Genomic DNA, 26417 nt, shown 5'->3' with positions numbered 1-26417 from the left:
CATGCCATACAACAAAGAGTGGTGATCATATAAAGCACTGGAATAAGAACTGTAGTCCACGATAAACTTACGTTGATATTGTAACTGCTATATGAAAAAGAACTTTTCATATGTTTACTACCTTATTCAATTTATGAAATAGATTCTTAGTAGATCAATTTTTTGCATATAATCATTCATAGAAAAGCATCGTCGAAAATATAAGCATTTTGTTCAATAAACATCCAAAACGTATGATATTTTGAGATCTAGTAAGGACATTACCAAGACACTAAAATATATAGTGTCTATTCTTTGAATATAGGTAGTAAAATATTCATTAACATAAAATTTCAGGCAACAGAATATTATTCCCCGTGAATCGGGAATCCCGGGAAATCGCATTTGCCTGGAAATTCTTCCCGGGATTGAAAACTCAGCAGCAAAAAGATCAATTTTATCCCCAAGCCACTGAATCCTCCAAATTATTTGGAATTTCGGCCAATCGGAAAATACTTAACATTTCCAATGCTGTAGAGTAGTCAGATACAATGGAAAAAATAAAAAAATACGCTGATTCCATGTCCGTTTTCACAGTGTGGATGCTGATGAGAAGGGTACCAGATTCAATTTGAACTAGGAAAATGTAATGATGCACTGTACAGCAACCATTAACCCCTCTACCGGCAACTTCATTTCTTACCACTGAAAAAATATGCAACTCGCGATAACTTTTTTGTTTCTCGATATTTTTGAATATTTTTTTCACAAGCTCTCCAAAAACTCTTCTAGTTTCAGAATATGTGTCGATACTAATCATTGGTCATCTGGATCCGAAGATATTCCAAAATGCCTTGGGGGACCGACGCGTAGCCATAACCCGCGTAAATATCTTAGACTACATAATTTTATCGTATTCGGATATTCACTCCTCGGAATGATGCATTGATGTGAATATGTTGTGAAAAAATGAAGCAATTTGGTGCAGTCGTCTTTGAGTAATGATCATTTATGTTTCTGGTACCACACTGGACAAATAAAGATCTTGAAAACTCTAAAAAACCTCATATCGTAGTTTTTAGATTTTCCCAAAAATACTTAATCGATTTGCGTGATTTTTTCAGAATAGCTCCTTATTACCTGGCATTATTTAGTACAAATATTATTTTTTCTTTGATCAATTGACCAAAAACAAAATGGACAAAGACATTTTATATGGAGAATGTCGGTCCCCCAAGGAACATAGGAATATCTTCAAAACTAAATCACCAATGATTAATACCGACTCTAAAATTCAAAGAGTTTTTTGAATTCTTGTGGAAAAATATTGAGAAACAAATAAGTTATCGCGATTTGAATATTTTTTAGCGGTAATGAATTTTTGCAGTTCACGCACTACACGCCTTTTTGGGTGTACAAATTTACTATTAGTCAGCCTTTAGGCTTTGCTGCACAAAACTCATTTTAATACGGACGAGACTTCCACATGCGATACTATTCACAAATACTTGTAAAATTTCAGCCGTGAAAACAACGATAGGCACCTCAGCAAACGACAACAAATAATTAAAATACTCAAGGTACTCGTTGCCAACACGTGAATACTCCCTTCCCAAGTCAAACAAAAAACGACGAGACAAGTTAAATTTTAATTTTGATTCCTCTCCCCAGTTTGCTAACCCTATATCTGTAACGGCGACAAAACAGCGGAACTGACTCGTTTTGAGCAAATTTCCCGAACGTCTGGTCCAGAGGACGATGAGTGCACCGACACACCACCCACATATGTTTGGTTCTGGGAATCAAATGACGGCGGCAGTCCAGTCCCCACTCGAGAGGACATTCCAGGGACCGGAAGATTTGATTGCATTGTTTTCGGCCCTTCCCCGGCAATTATTGTTGTCAGAGTCTATGTGACTTTGTGGTATTCCATAAATGCACGTATAATGGACCTTTTGTTATGCCACCTTCTCTCCAGCTTTGGAATGGAAATTTAAAACTCACAGCATCAGGATCCTTTTGGGGAAAAAGTTACGAACCGGAAAGTAATAATGGCTTTTCTTCCCTAAGCCCCATTCCGCAAGTGCAGAGGAACCCATTTTTCTCCTAAAGCGCCAGTAACGATCTTTTGCCCATTTGCACCTTTCTGCACCTCGAGGGAATAACCGAAAGTCTCATTTATTTTGAAATTTAAATTAATGCATTCATATGGTGCACTACCGATGGGATCTTTTGCACGTTTGCGAATGGGTGATATCTCCCCCTGTTTGGTATCTCTTGCTGATACTCAGGTGAAAAGTTTTCCAAAAGCAGAAGCACAGATGTATCGCCTTTTTGCTGAGCGGTATTTGTGACCACACGCAATTGCAAACGAGTGTTTTACCGAATTCGGTATTTTTGGGAAACTCATCCAAACGAAGCCGTTGGCGAAGTGGTTTATAAGCAATAGGTTTCAATTTAAAAGTTTGTCTACGCTCGAACACTACCTACCGGTGTCAATTTGCAATTGGAGTGCCTTCTGCTGTTCCACATGCGTTAGATGTATGACTTTCATCTGAGACACAGTATTTTTTGAACACTTTGCGGTCTACCATATCTATATCACTTGCAATACAAGTCTTCGTCTAAGCCTTGGCGTAGCCAGGTTTTCTATCTTGGAGGTAATTAATTCCTCGCAAAAATGATTATATTGGACACCAATGCTGTCTAAACATAACTTTTTACATATTCAACACTAAAACGAAATCTATCCTGTGTAACTTTTTTTTTTAATCATTGTAGGCATCTTTTCAATAATTCTTCTTGGTATTCCTATAAGTACTCTGGGAAATCTATCGCAGTTCAGGTTGGCACGGTCTAAGTCAAATTTGACAAACTTTGCCGTGCGATTTGTACTACAATTTGGTTTTAGTATTCGAAAGTTTTTCTTGTAGACTTATCTACAGATACACTGTCATTCGAAAGTTTGGGGTCAGCCCAGTAAGCTTTGTCCATATTTCTGTGATTACACATCTAATTAAAATGTAGGACTCCTTACTCCAAATAACGTCACAAGTTGGCGCCTATATCAGTAGTAATTTCTTGGGAAACTTCTGCATATGTTTTAGAGAAATCGTTACGTGAGTTTCTATGAAAATTCGCAGTAGGATTTCTTAAGTGTCCACAGAGATATAAGACAAATCCTTTAAGAATCTATTGAGAAATTCATTGGATTTATTCCTTGAAGTGCTTTTCTTGTAATTTCTTGCTAAACTCTTAGAGGAGTCTTGAGAAATTTTAAAGAATTTCATCGAGTCGCTGAATTAACTCGGGCAGAAATCCCAGGAACGAATTGTAGGCAAATTCCTTACAGCAGCGGATTTCATATCGTGCACTGCGGTGCTCCGCGAAACCTTGGCAGGTGTTCCGCGACAGTTTTGAAAATGTGTACCAATGCCTCGAAATATCTAAACACTTTGCTTAAAAATTCGCTTTTAATTATACCAAACCCAGCCATATCTAGAATTGTCAAGAGTTTAAATTCAAAAGCCGCCATATTTAAACCTGCACGTACCTCGGATATTTTCACGAAAACGACCAGCATTTGGGCTATGATTTTGTTATTGGAAGGTAAAAAAGATATTGTCAGTGAAAACTTCCACTAACATTTTGTATGCGACAGTTTTAGCTGCAAAAGAATGTTTTCTTGAATTTTATATAAAAAACAACCCTTAAGAAAGAATTTTTCACCCCAACAGAATATGTTAAAACTTGTGAAAGATTTGTTAGGATACTTATCCTCGTGAAAAAAATCTGAGGTACATGAAGCTTCGATTATCTAAATTTGATACCACCGTGCTACAAAATTAGGAATATTTCACGAGTTTCATCAAAATTATGAATCTTTCGAGAGTACTGCACCAGTGGTTAACCCATTCAGAAACATTTCTTCTTCTTAACATTACGTCCTCACAGGGACAGAGCCTGCTTCTCAGCTTACACAGCTAAAAATATATTGTAAATTTAAGTTTATTTTCATGCACATATTTGGAGCATCAAAATAAACCTAAATTTCAAAAACCAATCCATTATTTTTCAATCGAATTCACTTTAAATTTACAAGATCATGTAATATTCAACCATTTTTAGTTGAAAATTGAATGTTTATTCATTTAAATTTACATGATGCTGTAACAACACACGAATTTGATTTATTTTTGCATTAGACTTCAGTTTACATCACATTGAAAATTAAAAAAAAATTTCTGTGTAGTTTTCTTATGAGCACTTCCACAGTTATTGACTGAGAGCTTTCTTTGTCAAAGTTGCCATTTCGCTTTCGTATATCGTGTGGCAGGCATATTCTATGCCCAGGGAAGTCAAGGAAATTTCCATTGCAAAAAGATCCTGGAACGACCGGGAATTGAACCCAGACACCTTCAGCATGTCTTAACTTAGTTATTCGAACTAGAGCTTCGTTCTACATCGACGTAAGCGCTATTATTCGTCGTATCAAACTCAAAATGTTCCACTACTGCGGATATTCCGACTTACCTGCAACATAGATTCATTTTTCAAATGTAATTATGTGGAAGCTGTTATGGTTCGTACACTTGTACACCAACAATGCAATAAAACTATTGTATTTCGATAAATTAATCAGTTCAGTCATTCGCTTTGCACTTTTTCACCAAAATCGCATTAGCGATCAACACCAGTCACTCCACTATATGATGCAAGTTTCTTCCCGCCCCCTGTGTGACTTTCTACGCCGGGCACTTATTCTTACAATGGAAAACCATCGTGCTTCTCCACTGAACTCCAATTACACGCCGTAAATGTTCTATAATTCACGAAATTTTATAGCATTTTTTTTTTCAACCACCGCGTATAATTGAGAATGTAAACAAAGTTCAATCCGTCGTACTGAGAAAAAAAAGCTTGTGCGCATCAATGTGTGCGTGATGCTCGGCGTAAAAAACGTTTCCATTGATTGTCTTGTTTTCGCTGCACTGTGAGCAAATGTCATGATTGTTCGATCGAAATGAATTTTGTTTATATATGTTTGAGCTGAACTTTTATGGTAAACAATAAATTTTAAAGGAAATTAATATATTTCATCATGCTGAAGGAATGGAGTGAGATGCTCGTAGTAAAACATTTCATTATAGCGTTGGTCAGAGCCGTAGCGTGACCCCATGGCGCTCTTGGCGAACCGTGATTTGAGCGCCCTTTATTATAAAGCTCAAGTAATACTTAAACATAAGCTTACTTTGGTAAGGCTTGTGCAAGAAGTCATACAAAATTATTCAAATCTCTTTTAAAGGTAAATTGTCTGAATAACCAGAGTTCTTGAAGATTTTTGAAGGATTTTTAATAAAATTAATGTTTACACCCGATTCTTTTTCCATACATTTTTTTCCGCCAAACCCTTATTTTTGCATGAAACGTCGACAAATAGTGTTAGGGTAAGTGTTCCCTTAGTTGTGGGTGTTCCTATAGTTGCGGTAGTGCCGTTTTCACTGATTTCATTACATTTGCCACTGAACCGACACTGCCAATCGACGTATTGGCTTGTTGATACACAGAATAGTTGAAAAGAGCGTTCAAATTGCTTCAAAACTGATGAAGTATCACTAAAATTACTAAAACTTTTCTGCCTTGTACCAATAGTTGTGGTAAAGTGTTCCTATAGTGGAGGATCCCATAAGAAAACAACAGATACCGCAACTATAGGAACACAAATTAAAAATATACCGCAACTAAAGGAACAGTGTACCAATAGTGGAGGTATTATTTTTCACTAACATGCCGTGGATTACTGCGATGAAATCATTTTTCTCATTAAGTCAATGATCGTTACTACCCGTTGCAACATTAAGGGGGCAGGATCCGTCATTGATTTCGAAATTTTCAAAAGCAGTTTTTTCGTTCAAAATCAAGAAAATTTAAAGGAAAATGTGTTCATTGTATTCTGTTCCCCTACCGAAACACAGTGAACACATTTTCATCGAATAATTTTTAGTTTTGAACAGAAAAACTGCTATTCAAGTTTCGATGATGACGATGACTACGATGACGGAGCGTTGATCGTTAACGTATGCATTTATTGCGCTTCTTCAATTTAGGCGATTGAATGAAGTTTAATCGTGCTTAGTACCTCCACTATTGGTACATCTACCCTACTTATTTTACACGGTTTTCGGAATTTTGAACTGAATTTTTTTTTTACACGACCAGAGACGAAAGAAACTACTGGATTCACTGGCCAGAACTTGGCGTCACGTGCTTTATGTGCCTTTATAAAAGTTTCAATAAAATATATGGAACACAAAGTTTTGCACAAATTCAAACATTTATCAGTAAGTTCGGAGAAGTATCTAGGAGAAACAAAATACCCTATTCCATTGTTTTTCACGGGTCTGGGTAATTTGGCATAAAGCCTTTTGGCGTAAGGTCATTTGGTATAATGATCATTTGGCATAACTGTTTTTCATACAAATTGACCAGCTCCCGTGTTTCACTTATGTTCGTATTTCAATGTTATATAATTATCTGATAACCCTTCTCGGGATTCTACGTTAATTTCGCTCAGCATTTTTTTATAATATTTATTATTTAAGAGTTATTTATAATTTATTTCTTGTGAAAATTATGTGCCGAGTTGTGTGAAAATCCTTCTAGCTATTCTGTGGAAACATACTGTTTTAACTACCAGTTAGGCTAATACAAATATTAATTTTCTTTTATGTCCGAGACCACTTGGAAGGTACGAGGGGGGAGGGATAAAAATAAATAAGGAACAAAAAATGAAAACTAAAAATAAAATTATTTCTTTCAAATTTTTATTTTTAACGATAGTTATTAAACTTTTCCCAATCGTCATCTGGATCATTATTTTACCTGGTTTTTACTCTAAAAAAAAAAAAAACCTAACTGATGTCAAAACAATGATGAATCATTTTTTTTCTCCTTTCAAATTTTTCGGATTTTTGAGGGGGGGGGGTGACATAAAAGAAAATTAATATTTGTATCAGCCTTAGTAGAATCTAAAAATTGGTAGAATCCATATGTTCGTTTTGTGGATGTGGATGTATTTTTAAAGTAGGAACCAGGTGGTCCATTGGATAAAAAACACTCTAAATGAACTCCCGTAAACAAACTCTGATCCTCAAGATCGGTAGTCGAGAAGCTTGACTTCGGGGCTATATCACATATGTAATTGCTTGGCATCAAATGAGAATGTTGTTTGAAACACGACTGCGTTGATGACATTTGATAGATGTTTTCTTCAATCATCATCCATCATTGAAAAAGCAAAGCTACTATGTTCAATTTTTAAACATGTCAGCAATTGCGCCATTTGGCAGCAGGGGAATGAGGAATGTCGTATTTCCGACAATTTTTTACAATTTATCTGTAATTCGGATACAAAAATGATGTACTACAATAATGTTCAGAAATGATAAAGGAATGATACTACGATTGAACTTTTATGATTAGGCATGAGGTTAAGAATCTCGTAGAACAAAAACTGTAGAGAAATGTATGTGTTACAGGTACTTTAATGAACAGAAATCAATTTTATGAGGTCAAAACCATCTCTTATCGGCATATAGTGTTCTCAAAAGTTGTAAAGTACTAATAATACGTTCAACCAGTGGAATTTATTTTGATTTTCATTTTTCAAAATTCTCGGTAGAATTTTTTGAATGTAAAAAATAGCCAAAAAACACAATTTCGACTTGAGGCACCTCCTAATCTTCTCCAAATTGGATGAAAATTTGTCTGGTAGTTTGTTTTAGTATTGCAACTAGGACTTGATGGTGACTGGTTGAATCCCAGAAAATTTTATTTTTGTGAAACTGTCTAGTATATAAGAGGAATGGTGAAATTTAGTGTGTGACGCAACATTAGCCCTCTATCACTATTCGTTTATGTCTATGATTGTTTTCCTAGGTATCGCCTTATTAACATGTATTTCAAAAAAATAATATGCATCACGCATTTTGGCGCCCCTTTAAACCTGGCGCCCTTGGCGGGTACCAACCTGGCCAACCGCACGCTACGGCACTGGCGTTGGTATGTTGTATTTTGACCACTCACTATATCACAGTGGACCGTAAGTTGTGAGGCGAATCTGAAAACTGATTGCGACAGAAATGAAAACGATACGACGAATTGCATTATTTCCCAAAAGACGATCAAAACTTATTGAAATCGTATTGGTACAATACAAAAACCGTTTTGGGAAATTTGTTACAAATAAAAAAAATATGTTTGGCATAGGTTCGTAAAAGCATAATTCACTGCGATACTGGAAAAAATGCAGGTTTTCACTGATCAAAGCTTAATACGATGGATACTAGCATATCACCCTAACAAAAAATTCGGAAAATTTCCCAACCAAAGCAATTCTGCCGATGTCAAGCCACGAATTTTCAAATATTTGACGAAAAACTGAATATCATTTCATATAAATACGTAATTGTCACAGTTTAACCTTGAAATAAAAAAAAGGTTTGCTCAATTGAATAAAACAAATGTTTTTAAATTAGAATTAAAATCAAAATTAATAAAAGATTGACCAACATAAACTTTACTTCACGATTTTCGTAGGAATTATAGGGCCTTAAGGCGAAGTAGGCCGTCATTGAAATTTTTACGCGTTGTTGATGATTGTTGCTAATTCATCTCACGATTTCGAATTAAAGAAAATCAGTTGGTTTTGCACTGACACAGCTGAAAAAGTATCAGCATACTTTATGCATGTTAGCACGTACAGTGATACATTTTCAAGTCAATATAAACTATCACGACTGAGTTTTATCACTTTAAAATGCAAGCTGAAAAGTCATCATTGTTGCTGTTCGGAGAATCACCAAATCTTTAGAGCGAAACACGGAGCAGTTGGTTGTTAATCGCTTTAAGCTAGAACGAGTTCATTTTATTAGATGGGATCATTACAAAGAATAAGGCTAACTTACAGTTTTAGTGTTCTACCGCAAGGCTAGCTAGTTATAACGCACTAATGCAACGAAAGAGTCCTATTTAGGGCTATAATATATACAGTTATTTCAGTAACGGTTTTTAGTTATACAATAGCATTATATCATAGAAATAATAAACGAACTTAGGGGCGATCCATTAATTACGTAAGACAATTTTGGCGGTTTTTAGACCCCCCCTCCCCCCATAGTAAGATTTTTTGTATAAAAATTAAAAATAATTTGTATGGCGCGTAAGAAATCTCAAACCCCCCCTCCCCCCATAAACCCTTACCTAATTAATGGACGACCCCTTACGTGTTTTCATGAAAAGGTAGTTAACGGTGAATCTGATCGAATTGACAGCGCCAATATAATCGCTCGGTGCGACTAGTCCTAAGTTCAAATCAACGCAAATAATAAGTAAATATCTAGGTACAGACATATTATTTCTTACCGTGGGGAAATATAGTATAGAAATATAATTCAACTTTTAGAAAAAGTGATTTTAACAATGGAAATCCAATAAAGAAAACAGCTCAATTATTCAACTTCTCAATTCTGCCAATCATCGCATTTGACATATCAAATTCTCCTCATCTCCGTTTGTGATAGGTACGTTATGACCTACTCCCTATCCTATACAGATGCCCTGTTGTAACCACTTTGATCCGTTCGGCCGAGGGGCTTGCTGTGCGTCGCAACAGTTGCCAAAACGAATGACAGGCTACTTAGCCTTAAGCGTGTAACAATATCCAGATTTAAAACTTACCCGTTAACATCACTCCGCTGAAGAACGGTTCCCTGCGCAACATTTTTTTCCAGAATGTACTCTGCAATCCGAAAAGGCTGAAAACCCCCGCCGTAGAGCAAACTTTGAAAATTACTGGTGTTATACAGATAAGGAGGCTCTATCCATTTGGCATATTACTTTTCTCAACTTTGGACTCCGTTATGATTTGTTTGAATCAAATCTATGATATTCGACTCTATACAACAGAATTGGCATAAAGTCGTTTGGCATAATGGTCGTTTGGCGTAATAGTCCTTTGGCATAATGAGTTTGAAACCAAGGGTATCTTTTGAGGATGGTAGGTCATTTGGCATAAAGTCGTTTGGCATAAAGTCATTTGACATAAAGCCGTTTGGCATAAAGTCTTTTGTCATAATGGTCGTTTGACGTAATGGTTGTTTGGTATAATAGTTGATTGGTATAATGAGTCTGAAACCAAGAATTTCTTAAAATGACATTAAATGTTACGCTTCTATTGAATCCCTCTGACGACATCAGGCTTGTTTTGGAGTCAATTGATACAAAAATGTCACTTTATTCAACAAACATATGCTCTTGAATAAGGTACCCCGGGGCAAGTGAGAATCCGGAGTAAGTGGGGCGTTTCGTTATAGCTCAACTAGGAAAAGTTTTTCATGGGGGTATTCTTCTAGAAAGTTGAAGATACAATGACAAGGAATGTATTTAGTACTAAACATATTGTTATTTTTATTACCATGTGGTTCATGTAACAGTTGTCAGTTCAGCGCCATTTTAAACTTGCATGACAAATTGTGACACGTTTCACGTCTTGCATTGTCTCGCAAAAAATAAATGTGTTTTAAATCGAATTTCCATCAGTAAGCTATAATTTTTAGTATTGTTACAAGCTACTAACGATAAACCAGTATTTTGTTTTCATTTCATATGAAATTTTCGATGGTCTGTCCTACCCCAAAATATATTTGTACCTGGGGTAAGTGGGACCTATCAAAACAAAAACCAGAATCAAAACTTTTCGTACACGTTTCATACATTTTGCTAGAGAGTAGCACTAAAACATTCAATCAAATGATTTTTATCAAAAAAGATCAACCTCTAATTACGTAATTGCATAAGAGGAAGAAGAAAAGTGATATTATTCTTTATTTTTAATCAATTTTTTATTTTTGAAACACGACTTCAAAATTGAACAAACACACAGCTGAAATTTGAAATGCATCATGAGAACGATTACTTTTCTATGTTATTTGAACTTTATTTGTTATTTCTACCAAATTAAGTAGTGATGGAAAACAATTCCATCCCATAAGGTGGTTTTCTGCCATGCATATAAATAATAACAAAACATATTTATAATTTCGTCAATTATTGATTGTTTATGCGCTACATTTTAATTAACAACTTACAAATGATATATTTTGAACATGTTTAATTCCTCTTTACGCTTTTATTGAGGAATTTTGAGTTAATATTAAAATTGAGGTGACATACTATTAAATAAAGGGTTTCTTCCTAAAACGTAACGTATTTTATGGTTGATCCCTTATGTACATCAAATATGTACTTAAAATTAAAAGTCTTTGACTTATCAATCCTATTATTGTAATGGTTGACTTACTGATGTGGATTGACGCATGAAACTGGATGTGTCCCACTTGCCCCGCTTAGCGAGGTAACTGCGTCCATTGGATCATTCTAAAACTTTCTTCCAAGGTTTTAACAATTTCGAAATTATTCGATTTGTTTCATGAACACACCAGCAAATATGTTGCCAAAACGTGATTGTGTTGTTGGATTTGAAAAATATTGACATTTGAAAATTTTATTGAACAATTTGTTTAAACTATCGTTTTTTTCGTTCCCACTTGCCCCGCGGTACCTTAAGCATATTAGAAAAGTTATTGCCAATAGTATTTTATTATTTCTACAGAAATTACCTTTCTTTCGAACATTAATTCTTCTTTTGAGTTCCGCTGTTGGAATAAATTTTTGAACTGAAGATTTTGATATATTTGGCACAAATTTACCCTTCTTTCAAACATTAGATGTTTTTTTTTTTTCTAAATATGATGTAACCATAATTATAGGTATAAAAACTGTTGATTTAAAATTTAAATAAATTTCACCTTCTTTCAAACATAGGCTGCTCTTTGAGGCTATATTTTTTAGACATTTTTGTTTCCAACTAAGGGCGGCAATCGATAACATTGATCAGCTCAAGCTATCAGCGAAAAGAACAATCGATTACTGCACTTACTCCAATGATTCTGAACGTAATTTTTAATGTCCTTTCTTCTTAATATGCCGCAATATTTTTTGCGTCCAATCTCTCGGTAAAAGCTTAAAAAATGCTGATATTTATTCTAAATCTCTCATTTTGTCGAACGGTCGTTATGCCAAACGACCATTATATCAAACGACTTTATGCCAGACGGGGTACAATCACACGGTTAATAGTACAGTAGGGTAATTCGCCTATTATTGAACGGCTAAAATCTGGCCTTTTGCTGAACTGTCCGTGTATTCCTTATGAAGTGTTGCACAATTAGCGAACATTTTAGCCTTTCAGCAATTGGCAAATAACTCTATTAAAATTTTACCTTCTTTCAAACATAAGCTGTTATTTTTAGCTTGTAGTGCAGCAAATTAAAGGCTTGCAAAGATTGGCTTTGGTATAAAGTTATGATTTTCTCAAAAGAACAACTCATGTTAGAAAGAAGGTGAAATTTACTAATCTAAATTAATTACTGTGAACTATTGCATAATTTTACTTTCTGAACAATTGGAACAATTTGGCTGATTGACCAGAACAATCGAAGTTGTACAGAGATTTAATGAATGGGGCTTGGGTCTAGCTTACCATTCTCAATGTGCACAAATCAAGAGCTCAAAATTGAAAAGTACCGGCCTCGTCCTTACGGTCATCGGGGAAAGGAAGGAATGTTAGTTAGACAACCGTTGTTACTAGAGACCGAGTATACCTTTGCATCTCCAAAGTTGTCATGGTAAGGATAATGGGTTAGTGGGAGAAGGTAGAGATCTGAGAGTCACCAATGTTTGGTGATGCGATCCATTATATAATTACGCCTAATCGGATTCGCGCATTGTACGACAACCAAGTGTTCATCACTTGTCCCCGCAAGAGCAATCGGCGCGATCAATAGATCAAACACTACTAACGTTCCGCGGCGCTTTTCTTTTTAACTACGCGAACTACGCGCGACATGTTTGATACTGCCCGAAGCGTAGGTGCAAGCGTCAAGGTCGAAGGATCAAACACTACTCATTATCAATGGAATTTATGAAATGCCCAACAACTCTTACAAATTCGAGGTACAATTATTTCGTGACGTGCAGCGTCAGTTACGAAGGTGTATTGAGTATTTATCAAACAAATAATGTGTGAGTCTATTGTCAAATGTTAGTAATATTCTGTATAAATGATGTACCGTAATTTCGGGTGAAATTGATCATTTTTCACGGTTTTTCTTATCTGTTTTCCATAATATTGATAATGCCAAACAACTGAATGCAGGAAAACAAGTACGAAGGTGAGCCTCATTGGCTCATGTACCGACATTTTCTTACGAATGTCATTTTAGTGCTAAAAATATCTCGAAAATAAAAAATCGGGGAATCTTATTTCGGGGTGAAATTGATCACTTGTCATTGCGATCATTGTAAGTTTTTAAAACGACTCTATATAATAAATTAGAGCTCCCTGAATCCGAATATGCTTACTAAATTCTTTACAATACAAAATTTATAAAAATAATGAATAGTTAAATTTCAAGAATTACGAGGAAAACGCCTAAATGTTTGCAATTTCCTCAGGGATTTTCTGATATTTAACAGAAAATCAAATATTTCAACCAAATGAGCCAATTGGTACGAGTTTTGGCGATAAAATCTGGTTTGGGGATACATTTCGAGCATTCTCACAAACTTTCAGGTTTATACCATGCTCAAATTCTTGCTTAGAACTAGAAGTTTATGGATGTTTGTCAATGATACACTGCACGTGATTTTGAAATTGTACATTATTTTCTTAGAAATAAACGTTCTTTGATGCAAAAAACTTCGGAGCACACAATTTGACAATAGTTACGACAAACAACATTCATTCACTGCAGGTTACTTCGATATTTGTGCTCCTTTGGGATGAAATAGAATCGTGTGACACGGTGATCAATTTCACCCTACTGATCAATTTCACCCGAATTTACGGTACAGTCTTTGGCAGAAGATAATGTTAATTATCTCTTTAATTCATAGCCAGAGAACCATTGCAAATCACAATACTTCACAGTATACTTTCTAAAATAATTGTCCAAACAGTTCTTGAAAATATACCTACAAATAGTTCAAGAGAAATACCAGAAGCTATCTTCGAAGAATTTCTTGAAGATTCTCTTGGACGAATTCCTCGCAAAGTTCATGCATAGATTTTTTTAAATAACTAGTTTTTTCTGTCAATATCTTTGCAGAAACTTGAGGAGACATAGGGTAAAAGCACCGGTTTTGGCTAGCCTAAAAAAATGTCAATAAAAAATAAATGGGAAGCCGTATTTATACTACAAATATGTTGAATGCAAGCTTTCAATCCATATTATGTGTGTAAAATATCAAAACTGAGCTACGACCATTTTTTCGCTTTTAAAATCGCGTTGGTCAATATAGGCCAACGGAACCAGTTTCGGCCAGAGATTTATCTTCGGTTCCTGAATTGGTCAATCGCATTGATTTCTCATGAGAGTGGCCAAAATAGGAGTGCCCTGGCCAAATTAGGTGTATGGGAGTTAAAATTATAAGAAAAATGGGTTGTTTTTCTTATGTTTCGGCTATTTTTTTTTGTTGGGATTTGAACCACTGCGACCATTAAGTTGATCTATTGTGGTAATGTTTTGGCTATGTAAAACAATGTATTATCTCCTATGGCTACAACTGGCGTATGGCCAAAACCGGAGCTTCTACCCTATAACGTAATTTGGCAAACTCTGTGTAAGTTCCGTAGTGGATTACTAGCAATATTTTGGATAATTTCAGGTTAGATCTTTGAAGGACTTTGTGTACTAAAAATATATTCCCATGAAGCTATAATTTGATTGAGTTGAAGAACGGAGAAAACATTTGAAAGAAATACCCCCTTTGCTACGCCCATTCAAACTGCCGTGCAAACTTCACCTCAACGCAGAGAAACTCTATATGCACAAATGACACAAGGTCTTCCCATGAAAGAATTCCAAATAACACTTACTTTATTACGCAGACTGCAGTGGTTAGCAACACGCTCGGGTGGATTAACGTGCCGGCGCAAATTGTGAGTCCCTTTTCAATTAAAATCACCCGGTAGAGCCAGGGAAGATTTTGCTGCTGCTGATGCGGCTGCCGTACCGGATGAGCTTGGTTGGATCCGGTTGGGTCTCCGATGCTGTAGATCTCGTTGCTCGAAATTGCAATTTGCTGAACAAAATGAAAAAGAAACAACAGAAAGAACGGATATAAATTAGCATTCCACGTTTATTTCCACCGGATCTGAGCGCAACCTTCATTACTATTGCTACTTATGCTACGCTACTCGGCAAAATACCACCGACCACCGCACTAACTGCCGCTAACCCGGTGAATGTTTTTTCACTGACGACCTGAACCTGGTTATTGCGAACCGTCCGGTGTCATCACTTAGGACGCACAGTGGCGCGCCTGCATACAAAGTTCGAAAAAAACCTCACATAGGTCAAATCTATTGAAAATGGTTATCTACACTGGAAATATAATTCGTTTTATATAACAAAAACGTTAGTTTGAACTACGAAATCACTCGTTATTTGCCGCAAAGAAACAGTTACATAGCATGTATGTAACCAATTTCATAATAAAACTCAATCTACAATGGAAAACAAAATATTATAATACTGTACCAATCATTTTCTTATTGAAATTTGTTTATTTTGTATTGTACGCTATCCTATATGAAAATATAAGTCCTATTCTGCTTACTTGAAGGATTAGACCACAAAAAAGTTTGATATTACATAATTAAAATTTGCATAATTTAAACATCCAATAAAAACTAGTATTCTATACAAATTTGGTGAGCTGTAGCTCAAAATTGTGACGTGCTGGAAAATTTCTGAATGCTACTTCAAATTCAGGATCCCAAAATTGACTAGAGACTCATGATTTGATCTTCGAGACACACAAAAATGTAATTTTTGTAATGCTGTGTTATCTGCTGCTTAATAGTGTGGGAGTCATTTTCCAGAAACACACGTAAAACGAAAAAGGATTAAAAATTAAATTAAAATTTAAACAAAGAGTTCTTTTCTAATTTAAGGATTAGAACTTCGATGTCATATGAAGCCTATTAAGCTAAAATCGATTATGATTTCGTTGAAATGCAACTGTTTAAGGTTTGCAAGGGAAACTACACATGATGTGTTTAAAGCAGTCAAATTTTGCTGATTTTTTCATACTCAAGATCCAAAAAAATGATCAATCTCAAATATCGAGAAACTGCCACTTATTGATAGGAAAATCTACAAAGATGTGTTACCAAGTGATTTTGGGAACATAAGTTATTGTTTATTGTTTATTGTATGGTCATCTTCGATAATAATATCGTACAGGCTAAATGACTAACCTATATTCTTAATCCTAGTTTTGAAACGGTTCTTCGACAAATTAAAGTTATGTCCAGCCCTGCGCCACTGTGGAGCGATTGTACTAAAAAGCATCCTATATCCGTATGATCCTGCAACGATGAGAAGTGTTGTAGGTGTTCCGATTTGAGAGTGGAATTACTGATGAAAATGTTCATATCCTGACTTTTGGCCCTCGAGGCATCATTAGTCAGGGGAACATCAAAGGGCAAAGTGGTTTCACGTAACATAAGCTACAAGGGTGGTTAGGAAAAATCCATTTCATCATTGTTTTGCAGAAGATGGTTCAAACTAACAAGGATAATGATAATTAATCTTACGACAATGAATCAAAATTTATATAGCACTTAAAATACTTCCTAAAACCATGCAACAGTGTGTAAATCTGAATGAATGGCTCAAGACTAAGACTTTAAAACTGACTTAAACAGAATCTATATTACGCATAGGTCTCGAGGTCAGTCGATACTGACTATATAAAGTACAGGACGGTAACAACGACGTAGACGTTGCATATTGTGAATGTGAATATAGATAGAATGTGAATAAAAATAGACATAATTAGGAACTGTAGGAAAGGTGGCCAAAAATTTATATTTTAGTTTTAAAGCGCTATTGCCGAATAAATACGAAATTCGCTGAAAAGACTGTGACCCGTTTATTTTACGTAATAAGTAATAGTTTGTTTTCCTCTTTCAATGCCGGTATTGGTTTCTGAGGGTTTTTCAAAATTTTAGATAATTTCTAAAAGGGCTTAGAGCCAGGGTCCAATTGAGATATTTTATTTTGCAAAACGTTTTTTGGTTTCTTTCTGCAAATCCTGCCATATAATTTTCATAGCAGGATCGCGAGTGCGTTGAAATTACCTTATCCTCACGTTTTTAAGACGGATCAAGAGATTATGATTATCGTCTATAATCAAGGATTCAAATTTTACTTCACATTTTGGAATTGCAATGCTCCTGGCAAGAGCATTTTCAATACAGTACTGTATTTTGTCAGCCCTCGATTTTGTCAGCCTATATTAATAATATCAAAAAATTGTCTTCGTCATGTTTTACCACGTTCACAATAATACTGATGATGACGTTCGATATCATGCACGCATGGGCGTAACCAGAGGGATCGATTATAATGGCGGTATGAAAAAAAGCGTTGAACTTTACTACATGTAGCATCTACTCAAAAACAAAATCCACAAAGTTTACTACACTTTTGGTATGAATAAAAACCTTTCGAACATATAGGTACTACTACTTTCGAACATGAGCAGTGACTGATGCTGCACGTTAAGAAAATTCTATTCAGAGTGCAGAGTGATGCTGCACGTTAAGAAAGTTCCATTCAGAGTGACACTTAAAATCAATAAAATCATGGGTAGGTGTACCAGTTATGGACATAGTGGTTCCCTATTTCGTCAAACGGAATTATTTGAATGTTTTCACATTTTGAAAGATTGTTTGTGTTGTAGTAGTAACATATAAGATATATCTATATGTTTAAACATTCAAAAAGATTTAAAATGTGAAAGTTATCGAAATTTCCCGTATGGCCAAATAGGGAACCACTATGGCCAAAACTGGTACACATTTGCGATAAATCTAGCATTCCCTTTTTGTGCATGTGAATTTGATCACAAAGATTTTACTGAGAATTTTGGAATCCTAAAAATCTGTGTCCTAAAAAGAGATCTTGAGATTACAGCAACATAAAATTATGAAATTACTAGACTTTTTTGAATTCCAGTACTGAGATTTTGATGTAAAATCTGAAAATATCAGAAATACCTTCTTAAAGATACCAAAATTATTTCAAAAGATCAATAATCGAATCAGATTTCGGACTTTTAATATTGCCACAAGAATTCCAGAAAGCCTTAAAAAGTCCCAGAATTATTAGGTATCTAGAAATGAAATCTAAAATGCATCGGAATCCCAGAATTTCATAAAACAAATCTGAAATTCCCAAGGAAATCCGAGAATCTTGGATGTTACAATTCTCAAAATTATAGTATCCGAATTTTCACGTTTTCGTAACGAATTAACTAAATTATAATGAAAATTGCCCGATTACAAAAATGTCTGCCATACATCATGGCTGGCTATTCTCTTTCGAAATATCACTGCTCACATAATTGTCCATGATTTTAACTCACATGATTCCATTCAATTCAACAATCTCAACAAGTGACTGATGCTGCTTGTTAAAAAAAAGTCCATTCAGAGTGCAGCGTAAAATCAATAAATTCATGCATATAAAGGGGATGCCAAATTTGTCACTTATTCACACGACAAATCATGTGAAAATATGAATATTACTACATTCCCGCTATGCGTCGCGTAATCGATCATGAAAACAAATTCATGTAGGTTATGTAACTTTACACGACTTGAAGTGTAAATTTGCGATAACAATTCCCTTTATGTGCATGTGAATTTTATAATGATTTGACAACAAGGATTTTTCTGAGAATTTTGGAATTTTAGCTAGAAATCTCAAAGCTGACATCGTTTCCACATGATATTTACTCAAATTTTAATTAATCCATTCATTTCAACAATCTTAAAGCATGAGTAGCAACCTCTGAATCTAACTACCAGTAGCTTTGTAGTCAATGCTACTTTTATTCATACCAACGCGTTGTTTGTAGTTTGTTTGAAATGTGTAGTGAAGTAGAATTACACAAACATGTTCCACTCGTGTTCAACATGTAGCATTTACTACCGAGAATGTAGTGAACTCAACTTTACTACATTTTATTCATACCGCCCATTGTCTCACGATGTGTCTACTACCAACCGTCCATACATCGCGAGAACATACATGAGTTGAAAGTGAAACGCCAATTTTTGGTTAATAGTTGTCTTCAAGACCAATTGTTGCAACATGGATTTCTTACATTGCCATTTTTCTTTCCATACATGCTCTACTCAGCAATTGTACAGTATTTTTTGAATCCGTTAAATTCCAAAAAAAAGGTTTATGCATTTTGGGTAATTATAGAAATTTAATAGATTTATCGATATCGAAAAAATATTGGGTCCATAGTTAAATTAGAATCGATTATATCGATATTATCGTTAACATCGATATTTGCACAACCACGACATGACTCACAAATGCTCATCTTTTTAATAGTTTCGTTATATCCCACAAAACTTGCTTTATGGTGGATCCATTGTTGACGATATGGCTAAAATCGGTTACACTCACAAATAAATGAAGTCATTTATGACTATTTTTCATGCATAATCCCAGTTTGCCTGGGTTCATGCATAAAATATCTAAAATGCGAGAAGACAGAGTGAACTTTATGCAGTTTAGTTTACCAAAGACTATTTTTTAGTTATTTTTAATCTTAAATGTAGATTTGTCATCCATTCGAAAATGCATAGTTTTTATGCATTTTAAGACTATTTTTGATCTGCTTTAGAATGATTATTAATGAAATTATAATTGCTAAATTTAAATTAGCAGCTCTTTACGTTGAGCAATCGATATGCAAAACTTTATTTTTATTAATTATTATATTTATTACAAAATATATTAATTTATTAAGTTCTCGTCGTTTTATTTGCTGTAGCCAGTTCCAGTTTTCCAGCAACATAGTTGACATAACCCCGGCATTTCCTCCATAGACATCTGCGCTAGTCACTATAATGTCCATAAATTTACGTTGGTGAGATTCCGGTTTATGTAACTAATTGGCGTACCGACGATTGGGAAGAATTGTTAACTGCTTCGAAGATGCTGACTCTGGATTTCAGGAAAATAAACAATATTATTGATAAGAAACTTCACTATCTTGACGGATTATAACTATTCCTTACCATTTTCTCGCAATTAAGTGGTGATTATCAAATATATAAATGATTAACAATCATCAAACACATTTTTATTATTGTGGAACACTTGATACAATGGCCCGACTTTCTGGTTTGCATTGTCAATCTAAAATGTACTCATTTTGTCGCTTTACTCATTATAGTAAAATTGAATATGAAAAATAGACCTTAAATGCATAAAATTGAAGCATTCGCAACGAATAAATTTTGTTAAGCTACCAAATGAATAAAATAAAGTAAATTTATGAATTTCATTATTTCTGAGTGTACATCTGGGTTTATTTATATTTGCACCGCACTTTGATGCTCTCAACCTTGATTTACTACTTTAGTCGATAATAATAGTTTTACTAAACTTAATCTTTACAACTTTAGTTATCAGATGATTGATGCTGGTTTAACCTTAGTTTAATAATGCTGTGTTTAGGTAGACTGTGGAAATATATTGACTTTTTTTTATTAAACTCAAAATGCAATCGTAACTCTATTTGCAAGGTACGAACTTTTCCTTGCACAGTAAAATAAAAAGACTTTTCAGGGGTTAAACAGTTTTTTCCTTATGTACCGCTTGAGTTTATTTGAATAAGAAATTATTAAGCTAATTTCATTATCTTCCATTATCGTTTGCCAAAAATCACATAAAAATGCCATGTTTTGAAATTTATGTTCGTAAAATAAAGAAAAAACAGCTCGATTAGATATTGTGTAATAATTAGATCCAATATGCGCACCCTCACCCTTGCGTGTAAAAACAAACGTCAGATCCACAGCCCCAATGTTTTGATTTCATCCAATCATCTGTTTTCGGCGAGGTAAATATTTGTTCATCGAGCTTGTTTTTCGAGAAAAAAAAACTTATTGCGATAGTAAAAGGATAATCATTGCAGAAATGGACCGGGAAGTAGTTGAATTTCGAAATGAACATAATTAAATTTCAATATCAGATCTTACGGCAGTGATGAGTTTCTCGGCTAGAAGACGACCCTTTGGACGAAAACCAACAGGGACTGCCCTTGCCCGAGTTAGACACTATTTTGGACGATTCCATCGATTCTGCTCCCAAAACTACAACGATTCCATCGATTCTGCTCCCGAAACTACAACCGAGCCTGAAGCACTTGGCGAAGATTTTGCCCCGGATGGTGCACCCGAGAGCTACATTTTCTGGTTCAAAGGAACATTCTGTCGCAAACTGTATCGAAGCCAGCTATGCCCAGGACAAATTTGTTCCAAAGATATCGTTGGGAACAACCTCGATGACATCCTTCGGTGTATTTGGAATACAGCCAAGCATCATGTGAATCGGAAGGTGGAATTTCGTGATGGTGTGCCGTCGTGGAGCGAAAAAGAGCTGCCTGATTTCGAGGACATTGGCGAGTTTGTGATGTTGCAGAATAAATCAAAAAAGAAGGTCGCAATAGCCAACATAACACCTCGAGTGCTACGTACATGGAGAAGCCAGGAGATGAAAATTTCCGTGTTTGTGTATTCATTGAATGTGGAAACAAACGCGCACCATCAGAAGCTCCAAAAAGTTTTGATTTCTCCGCAAAACCCCGACCGATCGGGGGCGACATCCAGTCGCGATGATTCAGCACTTGCAGAAGAACTACGTTCATCTCACCCGCACATCGAAGGCCATTATAGTTCATGGCTGTTATGGGCGAATTATGTAAATTCTTCACCAGCGCATGAAAAAGATCGCTTGAAAAACGAAAGTGCATCCCCTCTCGAAATAGAAAAATACTTTCGATGGGCTGCAGTGTCAGAATCGGCTAGATTGCAGGCGATGCATCGTGGGATGATAGTGGCCAATGTTGTCAACACCGGATGGGCAAGAGATGTTGCAGACCTCGAAAAGGATGTATCATTGGCCCTTTCCATCATCCAAGGTGTTGCCAACAAGTTGAGTGCAATGAAAGCTGAAGGAGCTGCTGGATCAGAACTGTTCGACACAATGGAATCAAGCCTACGGCCTGAAGAATCAGAGCTAAGTTGTAACCTTTCATCACGGGTGACGGATTGTGAGGACACTGATCATGCGTAAGGATTTGAACGAATTGAACTCGAGATTTTCTTCAAAATTTTCTTTTTGAAAACAAAACGTTGAAACGTATTTTAATTTTAAACCATAATACATTTTTATTCGATTGTTTTATCAATAAATGGCTGCTTCACATCAAAGTGGAGTTATGTTGAAATCCATTCCTTTCACGTCCTGATCCAATCCTTTTTCAGGCAAGAAAACCCCCGGGAATAGTATCCACAATGCTCAAAAATGCCCTTGGCTGAAAAGTTTTGGAATTTAGCAACTGTCGAACAAATATCTCTCAAAATAGGTGAATTTTCGTGATTATGTTGTCTCAAGAATTGCTTCATCAAACCAAATGCAATTTCTACCGGGTTAAAAAAACGGACAGTATGGAGGGAGAAAAATAGGAATTATTCCAATAGAGCGCAAATAACGGATTGTGTTCGGATCGCAGTGGATCCTAGCTCCGTCCATGATCCATATGGAATGAAATCCAGGATATCGCTGAACATGAATGTTATTCAATGCGAATTTCTTGCAACAGTCGAAAAATTTCACCCTGTTGAAAGTTCCTTCAGTCCAGAAACTTTCCACAATTCCGTTCAAGCCCAAAAAGCATAAAAATGAAATGCGTGGTTTTCTACAAAACTCCCCTTTGTAAATTATTTTTTTCCCCCACAACTCCATATCCCTTATTCCTCAACATATCACGGTTGTCAAATGCAACCTCATCAAGGAATACGAGATTGTATATGTCCCAGGGAATGGACATCACTTCCTTAACAAAACGGATTATTTCGTCATTACGGATCTGAATTGCACGACGTTCAATTGATTTCCACGAATATCCCTTTATGCAGGATGTCCCAAATCGATGAAACACTGATTGTTTGATGAAAATGAAGCTGAAATGTTTGCTTAGTTTCTTCCAAAAACAAAACTGGTTCCTCCAGGTACAAATCAATAATCCATTGGCGCATAATTGTGCTGAACTTCTTGTACACTTGTTCTTGCTGCTTTCGAGAGAAATATCCCATCTTTTCATATCTGGAGATCCATTCGCAAATTGAAGACAACGATTTTCCGTAAATCACCGCTAAATCTTTCCTTGCAATTCCCAAGAAATAATACCCATACATGGCGTGGTAAACTGTATTTGAGCTAGCGTACTTCCGGCGGACGTTACTTGTTATTACGTTGTTCATCTCAAAGTTTTTTTTTTCAAATTCAATGAAAAATATCAAGATCTTTTTGCAACTTTTGAAAACTAGCGAACAAAGTCGAATTCGGTTCAGTTTGTTTATTTACTGTGTGACACTTTGTCCATTCAAGAAGTCATCGGATGGTTGTCATTCAGCGTTGACAGATAGTTCGCATCTAACTTCGTATGAATCTTCCCATGAGAGGGTCAACTCGCGACTCCGGATTAGTGCTGCGAAGATAATATTGCGATTTAGGCATAAACCCAAAAGGACATACCGTTTTGTCTCAAATTCCGAACAGTGCCAACTTCAAAGGTAAAAAATCATATTTTCAGAACTTTCAAATGTAGAAGACTTGAATCATAGCAGGATTCATCACCCAGTGAAGAAATTTGAGTTTCTTGAAACCCACTATAAAAAGTCGAGTGTTCCGAACATTATTCATGTTCGGAATTCAAAACAGAATAGGTTGATGTAACACAGTTATTGATTAAAGAGAGGGTAAAAAAGAGCCAATCAATGATAGATAGGTAATTTGAAAAGTTACGCAAGAATTGACTTATTCACATGTGAACAAAATTCACTGGGTTAAAGAATTTCGATATTTGAGCGGACACGCTTCTGAATGCTCCCCACGTGTTCAAGCCCCACTCAAGAGTCAAAATTCTTGGACAGGAAGAATTCATTTTACTGATGGGTAAGTCTAAACAACAACAAATAGCTCACTTCAAGAATAAAAATGCATGTCAACCGTATCTTAGTTGAGATTATCATATCATCAGTTTTCTACCCATTCCTACGGCCTATTTTGTGTGGCAATTCCGAAAATGATTTCAAACTCTTGTAGATAGATAATAAGAGTAGAGGTACCGGTTTTGGTCAGACTTTTTCTCATGGGCGTTTTTGAAAAATGTATGGAAATCCTTAGTGCTACTTCAAATGAAAGCTTCCAACCCATATTTCGCATGAAAAATATTGGAACTATATGGAAACCTTTTTTTCGCAGTATAGGCCACTAGAACCAGTTTCGGCAAAATATTTAGTTTGATTCCTAAATTGGTCAATCACATTGATTTCTTATGAGAGTGGCCAAATTATGAATACTCTAACCAGATGCACTTATAAGGGAATTGAACCAGTTCTCTTGGTTTTCTTATAAAATCGGAAAAGTAAAAAGCAGCTATATCATGAGAGCTGATGTATAGAATATGAAATGTTTCATGCTGATTTGCCTTATAAAACGGTGTACATTCCACTATGGCTACGACTGGTACTATGGCCTGAACAGGTGCTTCTACCCTAGTGCTTTCTATAACCGTGCGAAGAACAACGGCGTTTTACAATAGTGATTACGATTTTTTGTTTGTGCTGTGTCATACGTACATTAACGGTGCTACCTTCGCATCTTCGCCGTGCAGATGATTGGCGTTCCACCGGTTGAGACACTTGCACTGGCGATGGAGAGCTCATGGACGGGGATGTCGCCTTCCCTTCGCCATTGGTTGCGAATTTATCCGAAGACGAAGACGTGGTTGCTTTTTGACGGAACGTCGCGGCCACGGCATTCTGCACCGAAGGGTCGATCGAACGGTTGAATTTCTTCTTCCGACAACAATAGTCACGACACGATGTGTGTATTTTTCTGTAAAAATATAAGGGTAAATGAGCAATCAGAAAGATGTCCACTGACTGGCTGTGAAGAATCGAACTGAAGGACATAAATAAGTTAATAGTTATCTTCACGGGGTATCATTTAAAATAATAATCACGCTAATAATGCGGTGGCATTTAACTAGTGTCGACCGTTCATGAACCATTACCTATATAATTATTATTTACTGCTTCTTCTATAGACGATCGTCTGCCAACGGTGTCGGTTAGAAATGAAGAGTGATGAAACGAAGCATAACTCCATCGCTTTGCAAATGGCTTTCAAGCAAACTTTTCCACTCTTGTTCGTGACAAAGAGTAGAAGTGACGGATGTGATGCTTACAAGCAACGAGTCTTTTACCTGTCACCATTAGCACCTTACGCTGTCATTACTACTAATCAGACGGAATGTCTCTACTAGTAGTCGATAATGACAGCAGACACACGTTTGATTGGAGCAATTACCGCGCTGATATATAAAAATAACGCATCGATCACTTGGTATGAAGTTTTATGCCTAAAGTAATAGACTCCTAAATGTAATTGCAAGTTTTAGCTTAATATTTTGATAATAGTGGCATCCAGTATCGGACACTATCTTGAAGTGCCAAGAAGCCTGATAGACCTTCATCGGAAAGAGAGTCAAAAAGTAGATTTGAGTATTATACCTTAAAATTCCGCCCTCATTTGACAGATACACATATTTCGACTACCTTGTAGTTCTCCTCAGCTCCAGTTTTTTTTTTTTCAAGCTTTGAGTGGAAAGACCATTGAAGGTTATACAAGGACTTCTTTGAATACAGGCCTCCAGATCTGCAAGCTACACCAGTGACATTATGGATTATGAACGAGATTGATACCTATATTAGCTAATATAATTATACTCTACCAAGATTTGACAACAACGACACATAGTATAATGCGTGGCATTGGAACCTTGCGAGCTATAATAATTCCCATGCATGCTCAAATAGTTAGGTTCTCGAATCTTATTGAGTATGAACCTTAATCCGAAGGCGCCCTGGTTACGCCAACGGATTCATACTGGAAAGGGAAAATGAAAATAGCTAAAACTCACTACAAAAAGTAAATTTGATGTTGATTATTCAAATATTTTGCTATCTTATACAAGAGGCCTGTTTTGTCTGCGACTAGGTGATATTCGAAAAATCGTAAATACCTAATTCAATGGAGTACTACCGATCATCTCAGATAAGTGTTACCGATCAAACATATTTACCAAATCAACTCAAGTTTTATTTCCCAGAAAACTAATATCACGATTCATTACCCTTCAATCGATCC

The 26417-nt window shown here is 35.7% G+C and overlaps 1 protein-coding gene across 8 annotated transcripts in view; it reads right to left on the bottom strand.

Moving 5' to 3' along the window:
* The window catches only part of LOC5574686, a 211466-nt gene that overhangs the window by 49069 nt on the left and 135980 nt on the right, over positions 1-26417 (bottom strand). For all 8 annotated transcript variants that reach the window (XM_021851252.1, XM_021851253.1, XM_021851246.1 and 5 more), the window contains exons 4-5: positions 24845-25103; positions 14978-15183 (exon numbers count right to left, since the gene is read on the bottom strand). In XM_021851252.1, the coding sequence (XP_021706944.1) occupies positions 14978-15183; positions 24845-25103 (465 nt within the window). The remainder of the gene's footprint in view (positions 1-14977; positions 15184-24844; positions 25104-26417) is intronic.

The sequence above is a fragment of the Aedes aegypti genome, chromosome 3 (genome assembly GCF_002204515.2).
Source record: "Aedes aegypti strain LVP_AGWG chromosome 3, AaegL5.0 Primary Assembly, whole genome shotgun sequence".
NCBI lineage: Eukaryota > Metazoa > Arthropoda > Insecta > Diptera > Culicidae > Aedes > Aedes aegypti.
The sequence above is the reverse complement of the archived record's forward strand: the minus strand, read 5'-3'. Positions and strand labels throughout refer to the sequence as shown.